Source organism: Ctenopharyngodon idella, chromosome 7, assembly GCF_019924925.1.
Source record: "Ctenopharyngodon idella isolate HZGC_01 chromosome 7, HZGC01, whole genome shotgun sequence".
Lineage (NCBI taxonomy): Eukaryota > Metazoa > Chordata > Actinopteri > Cypriniformes > Xenocyprididae > Ctenopharyngodon > Ctenopharyngodon idella.
In genome coordinates this window covers 2,624,503-2,643,810 of record NC_067226.1, presented here as the reverse complement: position 1 = coordinate 2,643,810, position 19,308 = coordinate 2,624,503, and the positions used below count along the sequence as shown (strand labels likewise).

The following is a 19,308-nucleotide window of genomic DNA, read 5'->3' as shown; positions in this document are numbered from 1 at the left end:
GACCATGTGATATTTCAGTTTTTCTTTTTTAATAAATCTGCAAAAATGTCAACAATTCTGTGTTTTTCTGTCAATATGGGGTGCTGTGTGTACATTAATGAGGAAAAAAAATGAACTTAAATGATTTTAGCAAATGGCTGCAATATAACAAAGAGTGAAAAATTTAAGGGGGTCTGAATACTTTCCGTACCCACTGTATACACTTTTGGTCTGCTATTCTCCTCTGGAAATAATAAAGATGCTTGTTATTATTTATTATGCTGTGTGGGGGAGAGGGGATGTGCACCAAAATAATTAAAATGCCCCTAAAGATGTGTTGGCAAAAATCCCCTCTGTAAGCTTGTTTTATTATATTTATAACATATACTTAAGCAACATCACAGAAGGAAATATGCTGTTTTTTTCCTGAATTTCAGCACAAAATGATTTTATAAAATAGTCCAATAAACAAGATTCTAAAATTAAGTGATTTACATTTTAGACACAATATTATCTGATATTGTCTGTTTTTGCTCTACAAACAAAGGCACAACAGAACCTTTAAGCGTCTCTGAGAAATACAGTGGTGTTTCGTTACTGAATGAATCTCTGTTTACTGAATAAATTTGTGTTCAACAAACAGGTTGAGCAAACAATTCATAAAGACCTGAATGACCTGAATGAATCAGCTGTTTTGAACGATTCGGTTGAATGAATAATTCAAAGACTCATTCATTCAACTCATTAGGACAGTGACTTGCCGCCATCTGGCCATTTTAGTTTTTCAAATAAAAAAGAATCTTTTAATTTTTTCCAATCATTTCATATTTCCATATTCAAAATGTAATATTTAAAAAAAATAAAATCATTTATGCTGTTGTAATGCAGTGTAAATGCATTTGTGTAACCTCTGCGCTGCATTAAACAGTCTCTGTAAATACATCTAAATGCCACTTCTGTGCCACATCTACAGTGCAAATATGGATTTTATTGGTAACAGATACAAATTATTGAATAAAAAAACAGAATTTATAGAATAAAAAATGTGACATAAGGATGACACATTTAATAAGTACAGAATATATATATATATAAAAGGTTAAAAAATCACCCTGTAAATCTATTTAAGGGAGCAAATTTCACCCCTTAATGGAAAAGTTCATTTCTTTCACTGGTCCACAGTGGTCTCTAAAATATATATATACATATATATATATATATATATATATATATATAGAGCAGGGGTGGCAAACTCCGGTCCGGAGATCCGGTCCAGTCCAGCAGAGTTCAACTCCAACCCTAATAAAAACTCACTTGATTAGCTTATTCAGATCTGTTTGATTAGGGCTAAAGCAAAACTCTGCAGGACTGTGGCTCTCCAGGACTGATGTTCGCCACCCGTGATATACTGTATAGTCTCCTCACTTTAAAAATGTATTTCTTCAGTAGTTTGACTTCTCAACTGTACCTTTGTTTTGACATCTGCAGATATAAATAAATGTTCAGGTTGATATTTTGAATAAGATATTTACATGACCCAAAATTCACTTTAATACAAATATACAGTCTGCAATTGATGGACATGCATAATTTTCAGTTTAATATTGTTCTGAAAATCCCTGAAATTTGTGAATATTTCACAACATTGCACATTTACAGTAGGCCTATTGTTTACCATGCAGTGTGCATGTTCACACCTGAACTGTTTAAATATAGTGCATGTATTTACAGACCTAAAACAGCTTATTTCAGATGTTTGGCCCAGTCATATGTGACAAAGGGGTGTAGTATGCAAGGGCGATGGGGGAAGGGGGAAGGTACCCCCACCCCAGTCAAACTTGAGCTAAAACACATAAGAAAACATCATCCTGCACCAACATAAATTAATTTCATGACCACTTTTACTAGAATTTATTTTATCATGGCAAATTTTAAAGTTAAGTTAGTTGGACCTACCATGACACTTTGATTTAGAAAATTCTAGGTGCTTAAATAATGTAAAATACATCATGTATCCTATGTAAACAAGTAATTGTTAACTATTTATTAATTTATAGCAGTTATGTTGACAACAAACTTTATATGTGTGGATGATACCACAAAAGACCATTTTGCAAAAAATAAATAAATAAACAAATCTCATGAGGGAGCATGCCCCAGGACCCCACTAAACGGTTCACACTTCAACTTCCAATGTTCAAACCAAAACTACGCCCTTGGACAAAGACCAGAGCAAGAGATGAAAGGGACATGCAAAGGTATATAAAGTTAGGCAACATACAAAGAAAAGGGATGGGAAAGGGAAATACAGCAAGCACACTAAAACAGTGTAATAATTGCGATGGGGAGGGTCCCGTTATACACATCCACATGCATGAGGACACATTGGTAAGTGGGTGTGACTATACGGGAAGCTGAGGGCTCAGTTTTACCTGCACTACATATATGTGCTCTGCGAGAAAGAACTTCATCAGTGATCATAGACACACCTGCACATCTGTCTGAGGTCAACATCTCATCTGCACACACTTTGGCTTTGAACTAGGATTCACATCTACAGGTAAACTTTGCTTGTTTCCCTTTAAAATTTCCAATATCTGATTATTATAAATGTAATGTGGATGTGGATGTCTTGGTGTGAGATTAATATTAATGTAAGATTGTAATGCTGATTTTTATCCATTATTAATGCTGTAGACAGAAGATATTTCCATGACTTTTCCCTCAGGGAAGTAATTATTTATATTTATCTATCCATCCACCCGTCCATTAGACGGCAGTGAAGGCAAGCTTCACACTTATCACTCTAAACCATTTCTAATTCAATCAGTGTGTACTTTCATGCTGCCAAAATTCTTTATACTTACTCAAAATTGTTGTGTGTATATATATATTGTTATACTCATGTAACAATGTAGTTATTTATGTGTTGTATTACATATATTATTTTTATAAATAATAATAATAACAATAAAAAAAATCTCATTCTCAACGACGCGTACATGTATATTCTGATCATGATGGACAAAAAAAAAACACATTGATAATTGTTCTGAATTGTTTCAGACACATACAGGATGAATGCATGGACCAGGCATATGCGCTGATAATAAAATTACTCAGTGAGTAACAAATATAAACCCAGGCAAAATCATTTACGGCATGGAAACATTCATTCACATTGCAAGGGGGAAGTGGGGGAAGTGATTAATTTTCAGATTATTTTGACAACTCCAAATAATTGACTCCCAAGACAATAGTCAGGAAAGTCTGGTCAGTTTTCTCAATTAGGGAAATTATTCTTGTAAAGGGCCGAATGACTTAAATGTTTATGTAAATGGTATGAAATCATTTATGCACTAAAAGATTAAAAGATGTGTCATGTGGTTGACCTCAGATTTAGCCACTGCTCCGGAGTACGAAAAGAGAGTATGAATGCAAAATGATTTTACTGTTGATTTACATAGTAGCATTTGACAATGACTCTGACATGTTTTCGGTAAATGAATTATGATTGAATTTGCTTAAATTTCTTCAACTCTGGCAGGTTAACATCACCATGTTCCGCTGCGTAACATCTGACCTGGTAGTGCTTATGCTGCCTTTGGTTATGTTGGTGTTGCTAATGCCCTTCAGCTGGAGTTTTCAAGCCCTGACTCCTGGCTGCCACCTTTACCGTGAGTGAAAACGACCTGATTTTTAACAAGCACCCAACTCATTCTTAAAGGGACAGTTCACCCAAAAATGAAAATTCTGTCATTAATTACTCACCCTCATGTCGTTCCAAACCTGTAAGACTTTCGTTCATCTTCGGAACACAAATGAAGATCTTTTTGATGAAATCTGAGCTTTCTGTCCCTCCATAGACAGCTACGCAACTGACACTTTGATGCTTCAAAAAGTTCATAAAGAGATCGTAAAACTAATCCATATGAATTGAGCGGTTTAGTTCAAGTTTTCTGAAGAGACATTGTCACTTAAATGATGAACAGATTGAATTTAGGCTTTTATTAAACATACATCAACGCACACATCAGTTGTGGTAAATGGAAGCTCAAGCATGTTCGGTTGACGTGCGAGAACCAGTGAGATTCATTTCTTGTGTGTTTCGCAGCACGTTTGAACTTCCACAAGAGGTTTGTTCTCACTCGTCAAGCCAGTTCGGCTGAGCTTTTGTTTATGTTCGCTGATCAATGTTTATATGTGAATAAAAGTCTAAAATCTGTTCATCATATAAAGTGGTTGTGTCTCTTCAGAACCAGTGGACTAAATCACTCAATTCATATGGATTAGTTTTACGATCTCTTTATGAACTTTTTGAACCGTCAGAGTGTCAGTTGAGATTGAGATTCCGAAGGTCTTACGGGTTTGGAATGACATGAGGGTGAGTAATTAATGACTGAATTTTCATTTTTCATGAACTATCCCTTTAAAAAATAAAGTACTGATTTACCCCTCTGTCTACGCACAGCATTTAACGTGACCATACGTACAGACAAGCGAGGGACATGTCGAGGAACTCAGATGGTGTACGCTTGTGTGGGCTACTGTGAGTCCAGCGCTTTCCCCTCACGCTACTCTGTGCTGCTGGCGTCCAATTTCACCCACAACATAACGTCTGCTTCCCGCTGCTGCACCATTAGCAAGGATGCCAAGGTACAGTCTAACCATTATTATATTACTGAGACCAATTTTACATCAGAAGAACCAATTATGAATTATTATGACTAAAGACTTTAATGATTGTGGACCTCTGTGGATTTCAGAACATAACAATTTCCACCAGCCCAGCCATGCAATAATAATCTATTTTATTCCATTAGGTGAATTATTTCAAAATATACTGACAACATTTTTACTAAAAAAAAAGAAATTTATATAAATGTATTAATTAGGGCATTATTTGTTTTATTTTTATCTTATCACCTGATTGTGTCTGTCTTTTTTTTTCAGATCAAAGTTCGTCTGCACTGTCCTCAAGGCCGTCACCATGATGATATCGAGATCTTGACTGCACGTGCCTGTCGGTGCAACATGTGTCACAAATCCCGTTACTGAGAGCCCACATAAAGAATGCCTCACTCATGCTGTACTGGACACCTGAGAATGCTGTGCAATTATGAAAATGTGCATTTTTTGATTCGAATATTTTTCTGATTTTACTATTTTCATTTCACTTGTAAATTTACATAAAATACACCATCACTGAAAGGTTTGGTGTCAGTAAGAATTAAAAAAAAAAGTAATACTTTTATTCAGCAAGAATGCATTAAATTGATCAAAAGTAACAGTAAAGATATTTATAAAGTTACACGAGATTCATTTTTCAAATAAACTGTTCTTTCTAACGTTCTAACGTAACGTTTCTAACTTTCTCTTCATCATTGATAATAATCAGAAATGTTTCTTGAGCAGCAAATCAGCATATTAAACTAATTTCTGAAGGATCATGTGACACTGAAGATTGGAGTAATGATGCTGAAAATTCAGCTTTGACATCACAGGAGTAAATTACATTTTAAAATTTTTTAAAACATTTTGAAAAATAATATATATTTTAAAGTAATTAGTGATAATATTTCACAATATTAGGTTTTTTTTTACTGACTTGGTGATTATCTTTCGTAAACATAAACAAATCTTACTGACCCTAACTTTTTAACGGTATATAATAAAATAATATCATCTTCTTTTCTTTTTATCTTTTTGTCTAAAGTTCTAAGATAACAGCATGAGTGAAAGCTTCTTGAATGCTAAAGATTCTACATACATCAATTCAATATAAAACAATGGGGAAAAGCATCAGATACACTCTATTAGTTTAAATAAATAAAAATCATTTTTCTAAATGTCGGTGCCACCTAATGACATAAAGAATGTATCTTACCTAATATATATTTATAAGGTGATGTTTGCACAAATGTGTCTAATCTTTCGAAATAAAGGAGCACATGCCATTTTCTGTGTGTTTTATTTGTTAAATCATGTTTTTTTCTAATGTATAACAATAATAACTGTGATAATTCTTTGCATAATAAGCAAAGAAGATTTATGTGTGTGTGCCTTTAGAAGGTCTCACACTCGGTGTGGTTTGAGGAGCAGTAGGTGCAGTCGCACTGTAAGGCCTGAGGGTAATGATAGATGGGGGAGACGCCAGGACGACAACCTGGTAAACGTGCTGTCAGGTGGCGTGTACGGCTGTAGGTGCAGACACTGTGGTGCCTCTGGATATACGGCGGCTCCAGAACTGGCCTCTGTGATGCCAAAACACACAAGAACACATGTATGTCATGCAGAAATAAATACACAAACATATACTCCAATAGTTTAATCATAATAGTTCTATAAATAAGATATAATAGCAGGTTTCTGTCACCTCCCAGGTGTGGCAGCGGCCCCAGCATGCCTCAGTGCTTATCCGCAGACTCCTGCATCCAGGCTTCTTTGCCACAAAAGTAAAATCACGTACAGCGCATCCACGAAAACTCTGCAAGGTCTTCACAGTCATGGTGGAATAAAAGCCAGGAAACAGGAGCAGAAAGGTCACAGCGGTCACCGAGAAGCGGTCGAGGCACATTCTGAAAGAAATTATGATGACTTATCATTAAAGATAATGTGTATGATATCACTTTTAAAGCCTTGCTAAAAAGTTTTTCTTTATGTTCAGGGAGAATCTCAGACATTATTGGCAAGGATTCACAGGCACTTACAGACTATTTTCTCTCACCTGTTCCATATAGCTAATAAAGACTAATTAAATTACCTATGTACTCTATGAGAACAAATACCTTAACGGAAAAATATACCTATTCAATCTACCTTTTAAGCATATACAAAGCATGATATAATGAAACGTATATGTATACATATATTCCATGAAAAATTATAACATTAATATGTGGTATAGTTACAATATAGGCATAATTCTATAGACATTGTCCCACTTCCTCTATTCACCCTTCGTAACTGACCTTAAATTATTTGTGGCAGTTCTTGTGGTGGGTCTTCTGATTGCCATTGCATACATGTGACCAGCAGACGTCGCCAGCGTGCGGTATTGCGGGGGTTTGTATGGTAAGACCTTTTTTTTCAGTCAGTGGGTAAGACATTACTAGTTAAAAGCTTCAGAAATTCCCATTTCGACACACCATTTCTTGTATAAATATAAGCCATAAACAAGTATTTGTCATCTTTTCTAGAGCAGAAAAGTACGTTCCAAAGTGCTTTACTAACTCAAAATGGCATAAATCTACACTAATGAACAAGCAAATTTATGTAACGATAACTTTAGCTATTTAGCAACATGACATGTGAGATGCTACGGTGCTACTTCTACTTTCTCTTCAATTTGAATTTCAGTAAATTTAAGTTTCTAATTATTTGAAAGTAATCCTTTATGATCTCGAATTATATAAATTAAGTGGATCAACGTGCTTTATTTTAAAGCGTAGGCTACATTTCGCTGCCAAATTTTAGCCTAACTTACCTGCTAAGTGACTGAAACAGAATTTTCAGAATTATTATTTAAGTGCAAGTAGGACGAGGTGTTGTTGTTAAGTTTGTCAGTAAGTCCCGATAGAAAGCAAACTATAATGTAAATTAATATAATTTATGAAAAAAAAAAAAAAAAAACTTTTACTAATTAGGCTAATTTATGAAACGAAACTATCAGGCAATTATGGGGGAAATAATCCATGAATAAATCTTTTTTAATTTATTTTATTTAACAATAATTGGAAATATACAGTTTTATAATGTAAGAGAGCAAGTCTTAATATTCATTATAGAACTTTTAAAATTTAGCGTAAATTTCAAAATATGGTCGTTCTTTCTGAAGGGCATCATCCATCAGAGAGGAAAACTGGAACAGCTCTGGTCATGTGACTGAGTATTGACACCTGCCATGTAAAAATGTTTACAGGAAATCTAGACAACCTGCACTTCCATGTATAGTTGACAACCTAAACTCCTTGGGATTAAAGCAATGACACTGACGCGAGAACTCAGTCCTTATAGAAATACACAAAATAGCAATAAAACAAGAAACTCACCTGTTTGAGTCCACAAGCAGATGCCAGAAGCTTTTGGGAAGAAAATTACCGAACCATGTTCCTCCACCGACTGCCTTCTTGCTGTTTTAAAGCACGTTTATAGGACAATCTGACATCACTCTAATTACAATTCCCATTAATCTAGCCTGGAACATTACAACACACTACAAGTAAACTTAACCAAACATGTTTTAAACATCTGCTCGTGTTTTAGGAATGAGCTGAATGACATCAGCTTCAAGTCAATGGTGTGAACTAATGTTAACGGCCTGACTAAAACTAAAGGAAAGGGTCGGCTTTAAATTAACATCTTTCGGAAGAAACTGTAGGCTACTAGAGAGTGAACAAAAACCCCAGATGTGTCAAAAGGTTTTGAGTGAAAATAATGACAAAAGTGTTCTTGATGCTGAGTTTTCATGTTTACATCCCACTTTTATACATTCATATCCCAAAACCGCTCGTCCCCCAAAAATACATTGCTATGTTTAAACACAAGACATTGATCAAAAGGACAGTGCAACTCTAGTTTAAGTGATGCTACGTATGCATACAATTTCAGTCCATTTTTATTGCCGTGTCTATTCTATTTCAATTTTCTTTTCCGTTTTGTTCCTATGAAATGTGATGTTTCTGCAGATACCAGTTTTCTCAGAGGTCAAACAAAGGGTGTTAATCCAGATGCTTTCTTTTGAACAAGAACAAGAGTCATTTAGTTTGCTTTTTTCAATAAGACAGACTACTGCAAATTAATAATCAACAGTGGCAGTTCATTTGAGCGTTGACACACACTCAAAGTGAATGGTACATTCTGATCTAATCCCTGTTTTCTTCTAAACTGTAATAAACTTCTCTACAACATCCACACATCAGTCTCTTCCTAAGCTTTCTCAGTATGCCTACACACACAGTTCCTTCCCATTAACAATCCTCTACATCAATAAATATAAGCGACAAAAAAACAAATATACAAAACTCAAGACAAAAATAAGACTCTGTCCTCTCTTTAAATTGAACTGAAACACAAAAAGAGAATGATTGCAAGCAATTTGATTAAATGAAATAAATAATAATAAAATAAATAAAAAATAGCTGGACACACATTATTCAAACCAGATGAGAATATTGCTAAAATAAAATGTTTTGAATGTTATGTATATTTATATATATATATATAAAAAAAAAAAAACATAAGAACAGACTAAAATGTTGTCACTTCAGAACAAGTTTAGTTTTACCTAGCAGCATACTTCAGTCATGTTTATGAGGTGCTACACTAGAATACCCCCACCAACACTATAATCAGACATAGATATCATATTTATAGATATATATATATATATATATATGTATATAAAAACATCAGTTATATTAGCATAGAAGTAGTACTTATAGAATAAGCTGTAGAAGTAGGAACATTATAATCTGTACTTTTAAAGAATTTTCATCTTTAGGATCATCATTATTCATTCCTCTTCAGAGTTTGACAGTATGCAAGAGTCTGTTGGTTGATTGACGGGGGGGGGCTCGGATCGGCCCGAGAGAAACAGAGCCAGTTCTGGAATGACAGTAATGAATGATGTACGTGGTTGATTTCGAGTGTGCGCATGTGTGTCACCTCATGCAGTTATGTTTCGCATGTTAAGGTCGATGATCCCGGTGCGTGTAGGAATAGAAAGAAAAGATGCAGAGAGGCAGGTGTGTGAAGCATATGAAAGAGTAGGACGCGTGTGAGAGGTACTCATTTTTTTCTCTTTTATATCTCACTCATGTGTGATGTGTGCTTCTGTGTTTTTCAGATATCTACATATGGACAGCCTGTCGTACATGTGCTTGTGACGGTCGTGTCTGCATGGTGTGTGCATGTGTGTGTGTGTTTTCAGACGGCGATTGAGGCATTGATTGGTTCCCAAGTCAGGTAATTGTTGTGTTTTACAGTGCTGTGATATTGTGTGTGTGTCTGTGTGTCTGTATGTTCACATGTGGTTTCTAGGTGGTGTTGGCAGCGCTGGTCTCTGACTGGCTGTTGGTAGTGTTCTCTCTCTCCTGCAGGTTCTTCTGGTTTCTGCAGGCCTCGGTCAGACTCTGCAGTCGCCTCTCCTGCAGATCCTGCAGATTCTTCCATAGCTCCGCTCGCTCCCTCTCTTTCTTCAGCTCTCTAAGGAAAGGAGACGACAGAAGGATGGGGAGGAGTGTAAAAAAGGATGAGACAAGGATAAAAAGGATCAAAATACTTGCTGTGCTCAAAGAAATACATGTCATTATAAAATCAAAACTCATTTACTTTCTTAATACACAATCCTGGTCTAATTGGTGCATGTTTTATCCCAGAGAATCAAATTATATCAGACATATCAAAGTAAATAAAATTTTCCCCCTGGAATTGGATTTCGGTGCCATTTTTTAATCAATATGAGGGCTTTGTTTTTCTAAACATAAATCCAAACGTATATACTATTATAGTATTTATTAATATTTTAAATTAGATTTTATATTTTCAGTTTTCATTTGAATGTTATGTGCTTTTGTCATTTTTATTAGTGTTGGTGTTTTTTTTATATATTTAGATTTAATTTATTTTATTTGAGTTTTAGTCATTTTAGTACTTATAGAACTTTATAGGACTTATTTTGTTTCAATTAGTTGCAACATTTCTAATTTTTGTTTAATTTTGTTAACGTTTTTCATCTAATATTTTGCTTTATTTTAATTTTTAGCATTTTTTTAATGAATGAAAATTATTTTTCATAGTTTTAATTAATAACAACTAGGGATGCATCAATACCACTTTTTCCAGAACAAGTCTGATACCGATACTTTTATTTTTAGTACTTGCCGATACTGAGTACAGATACCTGTATTTTCATTGCATTTTTAATTTTTAAAAATATTGGGCAGAGAAACCAAAAGAATATGAAACAGATTAGTTGGTTTAGCAAATAGACATTTCCTTCAGTTATTTTCATGCCTAATTATGCCTGTTAAAATATACTGTAGGAGCTACTGTTATACTTTCACTGTTCATATTATTCCTCTATCATATTTTATCTTTAATTTAATAGTACAGTGAATATTTAGAGCTGCTCCAGCAGGGCTCAACCAGTCAAGAACAGTCTCTTTGTCTTTTGTTGTATTGACGACAAAGACAGCAGGTTTATTAGGCTGCTGTCACTTTAAGAGCTGCACGTATCCAACATACTGTTACACGCGGGTTTTCTTACTCATCTGTTTATGTTGACTTAAGACATAGACGACAATGTTTCACAAGGATACTTGCCTATACAGGCATTTTGACATAATTTTGTGGGAATTTTTCCATTCAAGCGCAAGAAGACATGAAAGAGAATTTGTGCACTGTCTGAGAGGCAGCTTTTTGGGTGTGTGCTTCGGATGTTTGCGCACAGAAAACTTCTTGAAAACGTCATGTGATTAATATACCGCCTTCCTGTAGTAATTTAGGTATGACGGACTCACAACCATCACAGACACCAATCAGCCCATCATCACTAGATCCGCCCACACGTTCACTCTCCCCAGAGTTCTGATTCACCACATCTGCACCTCCTCATCAAGTCACCACATATAAGCCTTCACTACCTGCACTCTGTTGTCTTGTCTCGTCTCCCACACACGAACAGACTCCTTACCTGCTACTCACCTGTGAACTCACCTGATCCCGCAAATCCTGTCTTCAGTCATCTATCTACTGTCATCTGCTCCCTGCCTGCTGTGCCCGTCTCGCCTGCCTGTGTTCACCTGCCAAAGATATTCAAGTTAATCGTCAGCTAAGTCATCTATTGATTCACTCGAACTGCTATACTCACCATTGCTGCATCCAGATCCTGTGTATGATCCATCCTGTGAAATAAACTCAGTTTATATTCTACTTACCTGACTGCTGTCTTCTGTTCTGTGACAGAAGACCAGACCCAAAAGTATGCAGAGTACAACGAACGCTGGAGGAGATCGTTCCACCGATCCATTTGCAGACAACGTACAAGCAGTTCGTCATTAACTCATGTCGACAACACCCGCTGCTTCGCCTGCTGCCTCTGCCAGTCCCATGGCCCGACCAGCGACATTCACCAGTAAGGCGGAGGATTGCAATGGGTTTGTTCTCCAGTGCTCCCTGTATTTTGAGATGCAGTCTCAGCAATTCGCAAACGACAGAGCTCGAGTGGCATTTGTGATCTCCCTGCTCTCTGGTAGAGCGCTACAGTGGGCACAATCCCTGTGGAATTCCAATGCCCAGGTAACCACGTCTTTTACAGCATTTATCAGCCACTTTAAGGAAGTTTTTGGTCAGACTGCATCCAAGCTATCTGTGCACGATCAACTGTTTAACTTGCGTCAAGGAAATTCCTCTGTCAGCGCTTATGCTCTCCAGTTCCACACCCTGGCTGCATCAAGTGGTTGGAACGAGACTGCACTGCTCACAGCGTTTCGACAAGGGCTCAACAATGAAGTCCGCCAACTCATGGTAATTTACGATGACACTATGGGGTTAGAGAACTTCATTCAAAAGACTATTCGTATATCACAGCGCCTGTCGGCTTGCTCTCTGCCCTTACCCGTTGCACATCCTCCGTCCTCCATTCCATCTGTCGCCCTTCCAGCACTAGAATCTATGCAAGTTGACTCATATCATCTCACTCATCTGGAGCGGCAAAAGGAGGACACTCAACCATCTGTGCCTGTATTGTGGGGGAGAAGGTCATATACTTACCACCTGTCCCGTTCAACCACCACGCCCAGCGGTGAGTACTATTCAACTTCCTCCCAAAATCACTCCATTAACCAGAACTACCGTACATGTTCTAACTCCACAAATCTGTGTTTCAGCACAAGCCCTTATCGACTCTGGCTCAGCAGGGAACTTCATCTCTCACCAATTACTCCAGAAGGTTCCACCGCAGACATCATCCTGGGACGCCCTTGGATGTCGCAACATCAACCCCAAGTTCAATGGAACACAGGAGAGATTCTGCAGTGGAGTGACTCTTGCGTTCAGAACTGTCTAACTCCAGTTATCAAATCTTCAGTCTCTCGCTCTCACAACTGATCCAGTCCTGTAAAACCTGCTGTTCCTCTCTGTTCAACCTTCGTTGAAAGTCCTGAGACTGTGAGTAAAGTGAAGATTCCTTCTGAGTACAGGGCGTTCCAGGATGTGCTCAGTAAGCGGTTGGCTACATTACTACCATCACATCGGCCATGGGATTGTGCTATTGACCTGCTACCTGGGGCTACTCTGCCTAAGGGCAGAGTTTACCCATTGCCCATCCCGGAGCAGAAGGCCATGGAAGAATACATCCAGGAGGCATTAAAACAACAGTTTTCATTCATCCATCTACATCCCCTGCCGCTTCTAGCTTTTTCTTCGTGGCCAAGAAGAACGGAGACTTGCAGCTGTGCATTGATTATCGTCACCTCAACTCACAAACCCTCAAATATAGTTATCCTCTTCCTCTGGTCCCAGCAGCCCTGAACAGCTGCACGGAACTCGCATCTTCTCAAAGCTAGACCTGCGGAGCGCCTATAATTTGATCCACATCTGCTGAGGAGATGTATGGAAGACCACCTTTATCACTCCTTCCGGGCACAAAGAATACCGGGTTATGCCGTATGGCCTGTCCAACTTACCTTCTGTCTTCCAAGGTTACATGAATGAAGTGTTCCGGGAATTCCTCCAAAGATTCGTCATAGTGTACATCGACGACATCCTCATCTATTCTCGGAATTTGGCTGAGCATCATCATCACATGAAGCAGGTCCTCACCAAGCTGAGAGAACATCACCTGCACCTAAAGCTTGAGAAATGCGAGTTCCACACCACCTCTGTGCACTTTCTGGGCTATGTCATCAACCATCAAGGCATCCAGATGGACCAGAGGAAGGTGGAGACTATTCAGAACTGGCCCCAACCCAGCAGTATCAAGGAACTACAACATTTCCTGGTGTGAATGAGCCAGAGCCCATTCTCCCTCCAGCCATGATCGTTAGTCCCATACAGTGGTCCATTGATGTCCAGATCACTCAATCTACCCGCTCCGAACCTGCTCCGCCAGGAGGTCCTGAGGGGTTTCTCTATGTTCCATCAGCTCTTTGTCAGCCCCTCGTGGACTTCGCTCTAACCTCTCCGGGCTCTGGACACCCAGGTAGTAATCGTACCCTACATCATCGTTACTGGTGGCCCTCCATGACCTAGGATATCTCCCGATTTGTCAAGAGCTGCTCAGTCTGCGCCATCACAAACACCCCACGGAGACTCCCAGAGGGAAAGTTGGTTCCACTTTCTGTTCCACATCGACCGTGGTTTCATCTGGGCATAGATTTTATGACCGACCTCCCTTCTTCTGATCAAAACACATGCGTGTTCGTCATAGTGGATCGCTTTTCAAAAGCCTGTAAGCTCATTCCGCTGAGAGGCCTAACCACTGCCTTCGAGGCCACTGAAGCACTCTTCCAGCATGTGTTTCGCCATTTCGGTCTACCAGAAGACATTGTATCCGACCGAGGTCCACAATTCATCAGGCGTTCTCTTTAAGCTTCTCAGAGTGACTCTCAGCCTTTCATCGGGCTATCATCCCCAAACCAACGGCCAGACTGAGCAGAAGATCCAAGAGATCCGGAGGTCCTACTGCCACCAGAACCAAGACAACTGAAGCCGATTCCAATGCCGCTGTGCGCTCAATCCATTCTGCGTTCTCTTATCAGCTTGCGCACAGCAGCTATATAGGCGTAAATATTTAATCTATTTAACATTCTATTAATTCGATACATTTACTTCATAAACATCCTTCTCTGATATATCCATTCTGCTCTCTGTTTGGTCTGTTGTTGGCATTTCTTTGCCACAAGCACTGTACTGTACATGCTGCGTGGTATCAATTATTGGTATTGGAGGATTTTAACAAGTATGAGTCACAAGCACAGTATCGGGCCTGATACCGATACTGGTATCGTTGAATCCCTAATAACACAGATAGACACAGCATGTTGTCCATTTAAAGGTGCAGTAAGCGATTTCTGAGAAACGCTGCTGAAAGTGGATCGGACCAAGTGCCACAACAAACTTGTAGCCAATCAGCAATAGGAGGCGTATACATTCATGATGAAGAAAGACTGTAGAAAAAGAGATGGCTGAGAGACATTACAAAAGAGAAAGCTCAGAGGAATATCACTGGGAAAAGAAGGGTTATAATCAAGCAAGACCTTTAGAACCCACGTTCATATTAGAAAAGCTTTCCAGCGCTGGAGAGACGTAAGTGGGAAGGCCTGAAAACGGACAAACGGCAAAATTCTCCATTTTGAATCCAAATATGTCATTTAGTCTAGTGTTGTGGTGAAATTGCAAGCTCACTGACTAGAGTGAGACCATACTTGAGCTGTTGTGATCTTTTCCACGATAAAACAACTTTGGTGCAGTGCCTTGACTCTTTTGACCAATAAGAATCAAGATAAGGGAATCGTCGTCTTTTGCCAACTTTTTGCAGTACTACAACAATTCTAAGGTAAGTGTGCTGCCAACGATGTAATGCTTTTAAACTAACTTAGCCTGATGTAACTACTTCAGTCTTAAGTACTTAAGTCAAGTAAGTTTGTCATGATACATTTTTCCCAACGTTACCCCATTTCCCTGTTGGTAAGCTTGTCAGCACATAAGCTATTGTCAATGTCAGTTCAGAATGAATCAGAATACTTTTGCTGAATTTAAGGCTAACTTCCACTGCATCCATATTTCTATCTGACTCTATTGTCTGTCATTGTCGAAAGTTACAAGGGAAATAAAAATGAACATATAATGAAACAAGACCCACAGTGTTTTGATGAGTGTTAGGACTAAGTGTTAACATGATCAGTGTTGTTTGCTAATGTATTCAATTTAGATAAAGGTAAAAGTAGTAAAGCATTTTTCTTACAATAACTGGGTGTTTAATACAGGGTTCGTACAAATCAATATATAATTAATGTCCTCATTGTCCTCGTTTACAACCTCCAATTCAGAATGAATCATCGTTTTTTGTCATTTTTTAATGAACTCTCTCTTAAAGTCAGTCCATTGCCGCCACCTACTGGCGGAACTATGTAACATGTAAACATGTCACCTTTTTCACCTCTTGTGAGTTTGCAGGTATGTACTAACAACAAACTTTTGATTGTATTTACTCTTGTGTACTGTATGTTATTTTTTTGTGCTTTCTTGTCGTTCGTTCGTCATCTTAACTTTATTTTTCGCATTTGCGCACTTTGGGGGCGGAGCAATGAAGGGAGAGAGTGTGTTCATTTGGGTTAATTTCAAAAACAGTGTTCAACAGCGATTATGAGAAATCGCATACTGCACCTTTAAGTCAGAAAGTGTAAATGAAATAGATTATGGCTGTTACCTCTAAATTCAAATAAACATCAAATACAAAAGTACTTGTAAATAATGCATCAGAGATCACACACAATTAATGCTCTTCTAAAACAAATTTTAAATAATTGCTCATTATTTCAGATTCAACTCTCTACTGTCTATGTTTGCCCACAAGCTCTGGTTAATTTCTGAACCTGATTTATTTCAAAAGACTTTCTTCTACATTTGATGTCACAAATCCATTTGACTTTTCTTTTTCTTTTTTTTTTTCTTTTTTTTACAGTATTTGAATTTCAGCTATAATTTAATTAACTCCTCCTCCCATCCAACCACCTGGCTTCATTCTGGTATGTAATGGCAGCTTCATGCAACCAACTCAATCCAGTTTCATGTCATATTACAAAGTCAAATGAGTTGTAATTCTGTTTCATGCTGACTTAAACACTGTCCTGTACTCACTTCTGTTTCTCCACTTTGTAGGAGGCAGTGAGATCATCAAAAAGCTTGCTGTTCATCTCCATGAATGTCTTCAGCACATTGTAGATAAGAGAGATGATCGTCCTAAATAAGACAAAAGAGAAATGTCCATGATTGATGTCAATAGCATTAATGTTAAAGAGTTTCTAGACATATGTTAGAATGACACTGACTGGTTCCAGTGCTCTTTGGAAACTCTGTACAGTGTGCCAAAGACCAGAGGCAGGATGACCTGGCAGTTCTCCTCTATTAGACTCAGAATGTACTCATTATTCCAGAAATACAGAGCCCGCTCTGCAACCTGAGACAGAATAAAGAGAGAGAATGAGAAAAGAGTACACAAACAGGTGCATTCAGCACCTCCGCGTGTTCACAAGTACTACAGGCAGACGAGTGGGAGGAATGCTCCAGTGTGAAAGAGGAAGCTGACCTGGAAATGAGGGCTGGAGATGCAGGCAGCAATCTGTTTGAATAGAGGCTCCTGCACACGGATAAACTGAGATGGTTCAATCACGTCCAGAATCTCCTCGATCTCCCCCAGGAACATCACCTGGGCGGATGTGACACGATTATATACTGTACAAACACACTAGCAAATATTTCCAAGTCCATTTGCAATCAGAAAACATGAGTGGATTTCAATGTCTCACTTCATCAGCAACAATTAATGGCAATAACAAACAACACAAACTTCAGCATCTGCAACAGCCAATGTAGATAATCTTAACAAGTCAAACATTGGCTCAAGCTATGTATTTCAGTCGGTCACTAGCAACTATCACTAGCCTGGTTTCCATTCACACTTTTTATGCAAATTTTGTTTTTGTCATATTCAGATTTTTGCATAAATTAAATTTGCAGCTTGGATGAAAACATAAATATTGTCTGAGACAGGATTTCCCAATTGGGGGTTTTATAATTATACAGAATGTAAAAATAAAATATATAAATGGGGCGGCTGCACAATAATTGTGATATAGCTTAAAGCGATTATCAAATCAAAGGCTGCAATTTAATTAAATAACTATAGTCTGATGCACTGTGTGTTTCAGAGTGATTCATCATTATAATTATCAAATATAATTTTTTTTGTATTTTACATTACAATTGTAATTTACATCAGTAATATATTTCTGTCTTTATTTTAAAACACTTCTACTACTACTACTAATAATAATTATTATTATTATACACATCACATCACAGAATGATGAACATGTGAATGTGTCTTTAAATTATTGTGATATTAACTTAAAATCTAAGGGGTTACTAATTTTATGTCTAAGGTGTTTGTCTGACTAAAACATTTGGGAATCTCTGGTCTGAGAGGTAAAACTATATGTATGCAATGCTTTTCTTACCTCTTTCTGAGTGCATGTTTTTGGCCAGTATCTCAGCAGCCCCCTGATGATCTAATGAAGTACAGAAGATTGAAGAATGTATAAGACAATCATCTTTTTTTGGTGTGACAGCACAGTGGTATGTATATGAAGTTGCATGACATAATTAAATTCAACATACGTGTTCTGTAACTGTGGCATCTTTCTCCATGAATTGCACCACACAGTAAGCCAGCTACATGAAAAGAGCACAAAAAAGATTTTTAATAAAGTCACTTGCAGGTTATCTACACAGCGTCACTTCAATGGCTTATTGATTTTACCTGCAGGGGCTTCTGATTCAAGGGTATGAGAGTGAGTTTGTGTGTGTGTGTGTGTGTGTGTGTGTGTGTGCGCAGCCATGCTTTACTTAGCCATGCTTTTTTTATAGTGCAAGCTCACAGTTTCACTGTTAGAAAAGATTACAGCCCTTATCTGGCTTCCATGGTTTGATCTGAAGAAGCGCTAAGCTAACTTCACAAATTTAAACCATTCTTCTAATCAAGATCCTAAATGCCACCACATGGCTTTATCATCAATCTGCCCACACTGGGAGTTTCTGCAGCAGTCAATGCATTGGCGCATATCTATACTCAACAATCCATTTGTGAGTGCCAATAATGTAGGCTTAGCTGCTAGATGTCTGTCAACAAATGTTTGATTGCTTTCTGGATTTACGGAGAACAGCTCTATGTTAAACGCAATGTGTAGCATGTATAAAACGTCTGCAGTATAAGCTGGCTAGATGTAGTGAATGGTAATTTAGCAGACATGTTCGTAAATGTTATTACAGTACTTTTTTTTTTTTTAAATGTTGTTCAATTTTATGAACTTTTAACAGGGACAGTCCCCCTGGAAGAACCTTGCGTTATTTGCCTTGCTCAAGGGCACAGTGGAGATAGCACATGTCCTGTTCCTTGTGAGCATCACACCAGACACCACCTCAGTGGTGGAGATTGCCTTTTCGGTACAGTATGTGGGTGTAAGTGAGAAAGCCTGGGTTAGGTGCAAGCTCTAGAAATTGGATAATGTCCATAACAACTATAACTGCAAAAACGAAAATCAATAT

The 19,308-nt window shown here is 37.8% G+C and overlaps 2 protein-coding genes across 2 annotated transcripts in view; one reads left to right on the top strand and one right to left on the bottom strand.

The window, feature by feature from the left end:
- Positions 1–1,190: 1,190 nt before the first annotated feature.
- gpha2 (glycoprotein hormone subunit alpha 2) lies at positions 1,191–6,038 on the top strand. The gene is made up of 3 exons (XM_051900448.1): positions 1,191–3,656; positions 4,451–4,635; positions 4,933–6,038. The coding sequence occupies exons 1-3, from the start codon at positions 3,539–3,541 to the stop codon at positions 5,035–5,037; spliced, it is 408 nt and encodes a 135-aa protein (XP_051756408.1). The 5' UTR covers positions 1,191–3,538; the 3' UTR covers positions 5,038–6,038.
- Positions 6,039–8,427: 2,389 nt separating this feature from the next.
- Positions 8,428–19,308, bottom strand: part of ppp2r5b (protein phosphatase 2, regulatory subunit B', beta) — a 31,205-nt gene continuing 20,324 nt past the window's right edge. The window contains exons 8-13 of the mRNA XM_051900447.1: positions 18,382–18,435; positions 18,222–18,272; positions 17,291–17,410; positions 17,034–17,161; positions 16,843–16,944; positions 8,428–10,185 (exon numbers count right to left, since the gene is read on the bottom strand). Coding sequence (XP_051756407.1) covers positions 10,017–10,185; positions 16,843–16,944; positions 17,034–17,161; positions 17,291–17,410; positions 18,222–18,272; positions 18,382–18,435 — 624 coding nt within the window. The 3' untranslated portion in view covers positions 8,428–10,016. The remainder of the gene's footprint in view (positions 10,186–16,842; positions 16,945–17,033; positions 17,162–17,290; positions 17,411–18,221; positions 18,273–18,381; positions 18,436–19,308) is intronic.